Source organism: Equus quagga, chromosome 3 (assembly GCF_021613505.1).
Source record: "Equus quagga isolate Etosha38 chromosome 3, UCLA_HA_Equagga_1.0, whole genome shotgun sequence".
NCBI lineage: Eukaryota > Metazoa > Chordata > Mammalia > Perissodactyla > Equidae > Equus > Equus quagga.
Genome location: NC_060269.1, coordinates 44,718,474 through 44,729,251, shown reverse-complemented (window position 1 = coordinate 44,729,251; position 10,778 = coordinate 44,718,474). Strand labels below are relative to the sequence as shown.

The window sequence follows — 10,778 nt, the reverse complement described above, 5'->3', positions numbered from 1 at the left end:
CTTCCAGTAATCCTTGGCATTCCTTGACTTGTGGTTGCATCACACCAATCTCTGCCTCCATCTTCATGTGGCTTTTTCTCTGTGTCTCTGAGTGCATCAAACCTCCTTCTCCTTTCTCTTATGACAGCAGTCATTGGATTTAGAGTCCATCCTAAAACCAGGATGATCTCATCTTGAGATCCTTAATTTAATTACATCTGCAAAGACTTTATTTCCAAATAAGGTCACATTCATAGGTACTGGAAATTAGGACTTGGAAATATTTCTTGAGGGGCCATTATTCAATCTACTACAATGCCTAATTACTTTTTGATGCCTAATTATTGTTCATGAAAATGTGACAAAAAATAAGTTGAAATTAAAATGTAACAGAATGCTAATAAGAGAACTTCTGCTTTTGGCAAAGATGGAGTAATAGGAATCAGGTTAATCCTTTTACCTTAAAGAAATTTAAAAAATGGGTAAAATATGTGAAACACTGGACCACAGGCAGCACAGGACAGTAATCCCTCTCAGAACAGGAAACAAATAAGTCGAGTCCTACAATTCTCCAATTTTACTGCCTAGAGAGAGTTTGCAGGCTGCAGTGCAGTAAGGAGGAACACAAACAGAGCCCATGAGTAGAAGAGACAGACTTGAGAATTTGGGGAGGTTGAAGCAGGTAGAATATACAGGGTAAAGTACTAGAGTTGGGAGAGGGAGGAGAGGGAGGAGACAGAGAGAGTGAGAGAAAGACAGAAAGAAAGAAAGATCAATCTAGAGATCTAGGGATCCAGAGATATGTAGAGGGTTTCTCAATCTTCAGCTGACTAATGATCAGCACATACAAGGGAGAAAATATTAGAGACTGGGCAAAGAACCATGGAAAAGGAGCAGGTGGAAAAAAATCCCCCAAATGACCTAGGTCTTGGAAGATTTCATATGCACCACAGCCAAAGTAATAAAAACAAAGACCAAAAACAAACAAAAAAAAACCCCCCAAAACATCATAATTTACGAGGCATCTGAGTACCAGAGTACTCAGAAGAGAAATACACAGTAATGGGATAAATAAGCCCTAAATATTGCTATGACTCTACCTAACAAAGCTTAAGAGCAAGTTGTGAAAGGATCAAACCATTTCTAAGAAACTATACTGGGTCCTAGAACAAAAGTCAAAAATAAATAAATAAATAACTAGCATTCAACCACAGAAAAGGTACAACGTCTGGCATCCAAACAAAAATTAGCTGGTATACAAAGAAGCAAGAATATAAAACCCATAATGAGGAGAAAAATCAATTTACAGAAACCTACCCAGAAATGACTTAGACGATATGATTAATAGACAAGGACATGAAAACAGCAGTTATAAATACCTTCACATGTTAAAGACAGTAGAGGAAAGCATAAGCATATTAAGACATACTGAAGATATAAAAAGGCCCAAATAAAACTTCTAGTAATGAACATGTGTAAGATGGAACATACACTGAACGGAATTAATAATAGATTGGACACTAAAGAAGAAAAAATTAGTGAACTTCAAGACAGGGCAATAGACATTATCCAAAATGAAACAGAGAGAAAGTAATTGAATAAAAAGTAAACAGGAAATCAGCAAGATATGGGAAAAATTCAAGCAGACTAACATATGTGTAATTGGAGTTCTAGAGGAAGGAGAAGGGAATAGAGAATAATAGCAAGCTAAAAACCTAAAGGAAACAGAATAAATAATAGAGAAGAACAGAAATCAATGAAATAGAAAAGAAAAATACAATAGAGAAAATTGAAGGAAATCTAGAACTAATTTGTTGAATAGATCAAGAAAATTGACAAACTTTTAGGTAGAATGTTCAGAAAAAGAAAGAGAAGAAACAAATTACTAATATCAGAGATGACAAAGTGGACATCATTATGGATGTTACAGATATGAAAGGGAGAAATAATATGAAAAATATTATGACAATAATTTCTATAATGAATATGAAATGAGAAAATTCCTTGAAACACATAAACTAGGAAAGCTCACTCAAGAAAAAATAGATAACTTGAATCACCCTATATTTGTTAAAGAAAATGAGGCCTAGACAGTTTCACTTTTGAATTCTACCAAAAATTTAAGAAAGAATATTATTTCCTAACAATTCATTTGAAGCCGTACTACTCTGACATTACAGACCAATATTACTCATTAACACAAAAGCAAAAATATTAAACAAAATTTTAGCAAATTAAGTCCAAGAATATACAGAAAGGCTAATAAACATGACCATGTAGTGTTTATCACAGGAATGCAGGGTTGGTTTAACATTTGAAAATAAATCAACATAATTCATCAGACTAACAGAGAAAAAGAAAAATCATATGATCATCTCAATACATGCAAAAAAATTTTCACAAAATAGAACATCCTCTTGTGATGAAAATTCTCAGTAAAATACAAACAGAAGGTAATTTCCTCAACCTGATAAAAAGGATCTGGGGGGCCAGCTCTGTGGTTAAGTTCGTGTGCTCCGCTGTGGCGGCCCAGGGTTCAGATCCTGGGCGCAGACATGGCACTGCTCGTCGGGCCACGTTGAGGCGGCATCCCACAACCCACAACTAGAAGGACCTGCAACTAAGATATACAACTATGTACGGGGGCGGGGTGGGGGGGGTTTGGGAAGTAAAGCAGGAAAAAAAAAGAAAAAGATTGGCAACAGTTGTTAGCCTAGGTGCCAATCCTTAAAAAAAAAAAAAAAGAAGATTGGCAACAGTTGTTAGCCTAGGTGCCAATCTTTAAAAAAAAAGAAAAAAGCATCTGGGAAAAATGCTACAGCTTACATTATATTTAATGGTGAAAGATTGAATGCTTTCTCCCTAAGACTGGGAGTGAGACAAGTGCGTCCCCTTTTACCACTTCTATGCTAGATGCAGTGAAGGTCATAGCCAGGGCAATAAAGCAATGAAAAGGGAGGAAAGGTATGTAGGTTGAAAAAGAAGAAGTAACACTCTTTATTTGCTAACATGATTCTCTATGTAGAAACCCCTAAGAAATCTGAAAGAAATCTATTAGAGCTAATAGTTGAGTTTAGCAAAGCTGCAAGATACAATCTGTGCTTTTTAAAAAGAAATACTATCAAAATAGAAATCTTTCTTACACTTCTTTTGGTTTCATTATGAGCAACGAGTTTGGCCTTATTTTATGGATTATCTTTTATGATCAGGTTACCTTACTATATTCCCTCACAGTCCCCTGTAATTTTTCTTTATAGCCCTGTAAGATTTTTATTTGATTTCTTTGGCATTTTCGGATTAAGCTCCATGGCTGCTTTATTGATGGATCCCAATGCCTACCCTAAGTCTCAGATGCAAAGAAACCACTCAATATATATTTAACGAATGAATAGTAAATTACTAAGGATCCATTTTAAAAGAATTATTGGCTAATAAATTTTGGACTATAACTTTAAGACATTCTTCAAAGTACATAGCAGAGTACATGTTTTTTTCTTACGTGCCATGCACTGACTACTAGGTTCTTGAGACACAAAGACGAATAAAACAGCTTCTGCTCTCAAGGAGTTCACAGTAATTTTAACTATCACATGCATATAAAGCCAATGAAATTCCCAAATATTCCTGGAGAAAAAGGAGACAAAACAGTCTTCTCTGTTGGGAAAAATTATTTGAGGTAAGTTTCATAAAATCAAAACTTTGAGGTACATGTGAAAGATTTATGCATTCTTTAGTTACGTAAAGTATGAATGAGTTATAAACAGTGCTTACAAGTACCTTCTTGGTAAGAGAAGGAAAAAAACAGTCAATGTCTTAGCAGTACTTATTGGGTTCTTCAGGAAACCATGTGGAATGCTTTAAAAAATTAGGCTGTAGCTTATTACAGCCTGCCGTCTCCACTCAAAAAACTACTGTCACCTTCCTCTCCAGTTATTTCCAGTGATTTATTCCATTAGGTCTTGTAGGAAAATCTTCATTTGGAAATTGGGATTTTTGTTTGTTTATTTTCATGGGATTTTGTCAACATGAATTTTTTAGAGATTTTATTTCTGAAAAAGAAATAATTAGTCTGCAGAATCTGAAGTTAAAATAGACCTGGCCAGGGGCCAGGCCTGTGGCCAAGTGGTTGGGTTTGCACACTCCACTTTGGTGGCCGTGGGTTTCGCCAGTTCAGATCCTGGGTGTGGACCCAGTGCCACTCCTCAAGCCAACTGAGGCAGCATCCCACATAGCAGAACTAGAAGGACCTACAACTAGGATATACAACTATGTACTAGGAGGCTTTGGGGAGGGGGGGGGGGGGGGGGGGAGGAGGGGGGGGGGGGGGGGGGGGGGGGGGGGGGGGGGGGGGGGGAGGAGGAGGAGGAGAAGAAGAAGAAGAAAAGAAAGAAGAAGAAAAGAAAGATCGCAACATATGTTAGCTCAGGCACCAAACTTAAAAAAAAGACTTGGCCATCAACCTCTTGGAGATGATTCAATATGTGGAAATTAAGAGCTTTGAGCCAAAAAAGAGAGACAATATGATGCCCAGTTATTATTTTATTATTTTTTGCAGAAAAAGTTCCATTTAAATAGATTGGTTTTAAGCATTTCATTTTTTTCTCCTAAAACGTCTTCACAAAATCAAATGAATATCTGTTCTTTTATTTTCTCTCTCTTTCTCTAGGAGTGGAAGACAGAAAATTCTTTTTTATTTGTAATAGCCCAGTTCTTCAAAATATTTTAAATATTAAGGTATAGATAATGAATACAAAAAATTTAGAGCACAAGTGTGATAAGAATCATCAAGAGTATTTGTAAACCCTGCAAATTCACACTTTCCACCTGCAGAGATTATAATTCATGAGGCCACTGCAGGAAATCCAAGCACATACATTTTTCTCAACATGTAGAAAATGGAGGTGATCTAGTTTAAGCAGTTTAATATTTTACAACCCCTCAAAAGAGAACGTTATAGAATGGAGATGGACTCAAAGGGTAACTAAGAATTCTTCTTAATTAAACCATTAATTTAAAACATAGTGAATTTCTGGAACATGACACATCACACATTTAAGTATAACAATTCCAAATGTTAATCATTTTTGCTTTAGTTGTTATTCTGAATACACACATATGCTTTCTTCCATGAGGGAATGAATTATAATTGCTTTAGATCAGTAAAAATTGTTTGAACATGCCTATAAGATAAAAGAAATCAAACACAGAAGGGTACATACTACATGAAATTTTAGAATAATCAAAGGTGATCTAGAAAGAGGGCAAACAGATCACTGGTGGCCTGGGGCAGGGGGTTAATTACAAAGGTGCATAGGGATCTTTTTAGATTGCTAGAAATGCTCTACGTGTAGGTCATGGTGGTGATTACATGAGTGTACATATTTGCTGAAGCTCATAGAACTGTCCATTTAAAATGGGTGAATTTTATTGGATGTAGATTGTACCTCATTACAGTTGATTAAAACAGGCTATAAGAAATGTGTGTGTGTGTTTTTTAATGAGGTCAAATTTCTAAAACAACTTTATCAGGTAGCTCACTGAATCTCCAGCATGACTAGCAAATTGGGCTTGGAGGCCACCTGGTCAGGAACAAACTTACATCCTAGCTGCAAGGGAGGCTAGGAAAGTGAGTTTCTGCCTTCTACCTTTAGGAGGTGGGAAGCTTAAGTTGCAAAATTTCTCAACTTTGTCTCCATCTTTGTCTTTTTTGCATGTACATGCTTGTTTTGAAGTTTTCAAAAGTACTAAAAAGAATAAAGAGGGCAGAAAGAGAAAGCAAGAATACAATCCCATTTACAGCCACAACAAATACAATAAAATACCTAGGAATAAATATAACCAAGGAGGTAAAAGACTTGTATGCTGAAAACTAAAAGACGTTGTTGAAAGAAATTGAAGAAGATATAAAGAAATGGAAAAATATTACATGCTCATGGATTGGAAGAATTAACAGACTTAAAATGTCCATATTACCTAACGCAATCTACAAATTGAATGCAATCCCAATCAGAATCCCAACGACAGTTTTCAAGGAAATAGAAGATAGAATTCTAAAATTCATATGGAATAACAAAAGACTCCAAACAAAGTAATCCTGAGAAAAAAAGAACAAAACTGATGTATCACTCTTCCTGATTTCAAAATATACTACAAAGCTATAGTAATCAAAACAGCATGGTACTGGCACAAAAACAGACACACAGATCAATGGAACAGAATTAAGAGCCCAGAAATAAACCCACACATAGATGAACAGCTAATTTTCGACAAAGGAACTAAGAATGTACAATGGAGAAGGGAAAGTCTTTTCAATAAACAGTATTGGGAAAACTGGACAGCCACATGCAAAAGAATGAAAGCAGACCATTATCTTACGCCATGCACAAAAACTGATTCAAAATAGATTAAAAGACCTGAAACCATGAAACTCCTAGAAGAAAAATAGGCAGTACATGATTTGACATCAGTCTTAGTGGCATCTTTTCAAATACCATGCCTCACTAGGCAACGGAAACAAACGAAAAAATAAAAAGTGGGGCTACGTCAAACTAAAAAGCTTCTGTACAGAAAAGGAAACCATCAACCAAATGAAAAGACAACCTAACAACTGGGAGAAGATATTTGCAAATCATGTCCGATAAGGGATTAATATCCAAAATATATATAAGAACTCACACAACTCAACAACAACAAAACAAACAACCTGATCAAAAAGCAAACAGAGGATCTGAACAGAGATTTTTCCACAGAAGATATACAGATGGCCAACAGGTACATGAAAACATGTTCAACATTGCTAACTATCAGGGAAATGCGAATCAAAGCTACAAGGAGACATTATCTCATGCCTGTCAGAATGGCTTTTATTAAAAGAACAAGAAATAACAAGTGTTGGAGAGGCTGTGGAGCAAAAGGAACCATCATGCACTGCTGGTAGGAATGAAAATTAATGTAGCCACTGGAAACCAGTATGGAGATTCCTCAAAAAAACTAAAAATAAAAATACCATATTATCCAGCTATTCCACTTCTGGGTATTTATCCAAAGAACAAGAAAACACTAATTTGAAAAGACATATGCACCCCTATGTTCACTGCTGTATTATTCACAATAGCCAAGACTTGGAAGCAACCTCAGTGCTCATCAATGGATGAATGGATAAAGATGTGGTGTACACACACACACACACACACACGCGTGTGCGCACGCACGTGCAATGGAATACCAAGCCATAAAAAAGATGACATCTTACCATTTGCAACCACGTAGATGGACCTTGAGGGTACAAGCATAAGCTAAGTGAAATAAGTCAGACAGAGAAAGACAATTACCATATGACTTCAGTCATATGTGGAAGATAAACAAATAAACACACAGATATGGAGAACAGATTGGTGGTTACTAGAGAGTAAGGGGGTTGAGGGGAGAGTGAAAGGTGTAAAGGGTCATAGTGTAATGGATGACAACTAGACTTTTGGTGGTGAATGTGATGCAGTCTATACAGAAGTCAAAATATAATGATGTACACCTGATATTTACATAATGCTATAAACGAATGCAACCTCAATTAAAAAAAATAAAGAGGAAAATAACATTCATCCATATTCTCTTTATGCAGACTTAATTATTATAACATTTAGACACATGCTTCTGAGATTTTTTGCTGTTGATTCTTTAACACATATTAAAGAACATGTATATGAATTCATTGCCATAAAAATTAGTGTTAGAGCTTTCTCTCAAGATCATCTTGACCCCAGTGTCCCCACTCTGATCTCATTTATCCTCACTAGAAGCAAAGTTTTCTTGTATATGTTATTATTATGAGTTTGGTGTATATATTTTTCTAATCTTTTGCATATATATGCATTTGTAGAAAATACATATTACTTTGATTTTTTTCTTTTTTTTTTTGAGGAAGATTAGCCCTCAGCTAACATCTGCTGCCAAACCTCCTCTTTTTGCTGAGGAAGCCTGGCCCTGAGCTAACATCCGTGCCCATCTTCCTCTACTTTCTATGTGGGACGCCTATCACAGCATGGCTTGCCAAGCAGTGCCATGTCCGCACCCGGGATCTGAACCGGCGAACCCCGGGCTGCCGAAGGGAATGTGTGCACTTACTGCTGCACCACCGGGTCGGCTCCCATTACTTTGATTTTTAAAATTGACCTAAATGATATCATACTGTGCACGCGGTTCCAGAACTTGCCTTTTTCACTCAATGTGTTTTTCAGGTCTACTAACACTAATACATCCGGGTCTAGTAGTTAGCAGCTCTGAGTATAAATAGACCAGTACAACAGGAATTAAAGAAGAAGTGATAGCTCAGGGGAAACGCTGTATTCTTAATTCTTTAAAAGTCATTACACATTTTTGTTCTGATAGTAGAAAATTCCCGTAAGCCGGATACCAGCCTCATTGGGCTGCTAATTCTCCACTTAGTGCCGTGCTGCCTCTGTACACAGAGGGCAGACTCTCTTCAGTAGGGATAAGGTGCCCTTCCAGATCAGGTGAGACAGAAAGCCAAGCCAGAAAAAGTTAAAAGAAACACAAGAATTTGGCCATGCTAGACAAGAAAAAATAAAACCTCAAAACCTCGAGAGATATAGGCATTAACTTCCTAAGGCAAGCCAAGAACGTGGAGATCTGGCAGATGCCCGTTCTGACTCACCTCTACGGGCTAAGCTGCTTGGTAACCATTTTGAGAAAGCTTGTTTTCCCCACACCGCTCGTACTAACAGGGACACTGGCATCGTCTGGTAACAGAAACTGCATAATGGTGAAACATTTTTTTTTATTTTCCTTCTGCAGTTGCTTTACTTCACATTTAAAATTTTACACGTAATTGGGCAATCTCAACTGAAGAATAATTAATTGCTATCAATATGACATTTTAAAACATATTTAAGTGAGAAAAACAGCTTTTGTATCATGTCAATTTATTCAAAGTTATCAACCTAATTAATGCCATTTCCGGTTAAAATTAAAATGAGTCTTCGTAAGATGTTACAGTCAAAAGTTTATTTATATTAGCAATTCATCAATTAAACAGGGACTCTAGTACCATCTTTCAATCGCATTCATATAGAGGAACAGTAAGTGGTTGTTTGGATGGGGTAGTTGGAGGGCAATAGCTCTTACAAGGTATTCTCCTATCTGTAGACACATTTTCTTTCTCAAACAACACATAATAACTGCCAAGAATTATATAATATTTGCCAACTGCCAGACACTCATGAACATACTTTACAGATTTTAATTATTTGAACCTCACAGTAACCATGCGAGATAGATTCTAACATCATCTTCAGGTTACAGTGAGGAATCTGATACAGGGGCTCAGGGACTCACCCAATGTCACAGAAGCATGATGAAGCAGAGGTGGGTTGAAACCCATACGGGTTAGCTCCAGCATGCATACACTTAAGCAGAATGCTATTCCGTCTCTCCCGCACAGCCAGGTAACATACTATCAGGGGGGAGTGGGTGAAATGTACACTTCACTAAGGCTTCTATCTTTCTGAGAGTTTGGGATCCAGTGTGATTAACGTTGTACTAGCAGTTCCACTTCAGTTTTCTTAAAGAAAGGAAACCAGTGTGTCTGTCATTTTCTTTTGCCTGGTGGAAACCACCAGTGAAAACAGGAAGAGAACCTCCAGCTAAAACAGGGACTTTAGAAAAGTATATTTCATAAAAAAAAAAATAAATTATACATGCAAAGGAGTGTTTGGTCCCTTTAAATTCTCACTCTGATAAGCTAGAACCTCACTTCAAAAACTGTAGCATTTCTCTCAAATTTGGAAGGGTACATACATATATGTGCATGTATTTATGTGTGTGTACTTGTGTATGCATGTATGTGCATTATACACATATTCTCAATACTGGGAAACTTTTGTTCTCTGAGGATGGGTTTTAACTGGAGAGAATCAAAAGCATTTTGAGCTAAGACGGGCGGGTAATGTAAGGTTGGGCAACATTAATGTGAAGTAAAAATAAATTTGGGCTAAATATAATGAAATGGCCTTTTTAACATTCAGTTACCAACTCTGACATTTGCTTTTCTAGCAAAGGATCCAGATATGTTTGGGGTCTAATTCTATCATAAGGTCATTAGGTAAGTCTCCTCCTCCCTCCTCTCGCCCTCACTTTTCTGCCTCTCCTCATTAATGAGGGTAATTTGTTGGAAATTTGGACATATATAGAATTCTTTGTATGTGAACTCCACCTTGTTTTCTAGATTATGCAACACTAAGTACATACTGTGGTAAACGGAGCGCCCTCCGATGTAATGCTATAAGAATGTAGACATTTTAGTCACCTAGTAAAGTCCTACCTTCATAAATAGTTTATTAGAAGAATTTTTCATTTTTATATTTGACTGAAACTCAGTTTTCCTTTATTCTCACATTTATGGGATGAAAAAAATCATTTACCCACTCCAAGACAGGCTGAAATCCATTTGCTGTATGAAAATGAACTCTGTTCTCAGCACAGCTGTCTAGCGTCCAGCAGCGGTGTTCTCTTAACCACTGCTGCCATCTGCTGGTCGTGTGATTGTTAGAGTTTAGAAAAAGCAGTGCATAGCGCTCCACTCAAGATGATGCAAAATGCAAGTATCATTAAGAGGTAGTTTTGTAGACCCTGAATAATAAAAAAGAATAACCGTAATCAAGAAAATCTGAATCAAATACACAAAAACTACGGATTCTCAAGATTGCTAGGGACCTTACTAAGCATCGCTATAGTCAACTGTATGCTTTTTGCTCTCCCTCCAAGTAATCATCCAAGTTCTCATG

At 36.8% G+C, this 10,778-nt stretch overlaps 1 protein-coding gene across 3 annotated transcripts in view; it reads right to left on the bottom strand.

The window, feature by feature from the left end:
• Positions 1-8,978: 8,978 nt before the first annotated feature.
• Positions 8,979-10,778, bottom strand: part of TMEM144 (transmembrane protein 144) — a 40,369-nt gene continuing 38,569 nt past the window's right edge. For all 3 annotated transcript variants that reach the window (XR_006887972.1, XM_046656758.1, XM_046656757.1), the window contains one exon: positions 8,979-10,623. Coding sequence is in view for 2 of the 3 variants with exons in the window: in XM_046656758.1 (XP_046512714.1) it covers positions 10,540-10,623 (84 nt within the window). In the remaining variant the exon portion in view is untranslated. The remainder of the gene's footprint in view (positions 10,624-10,778) is intronic.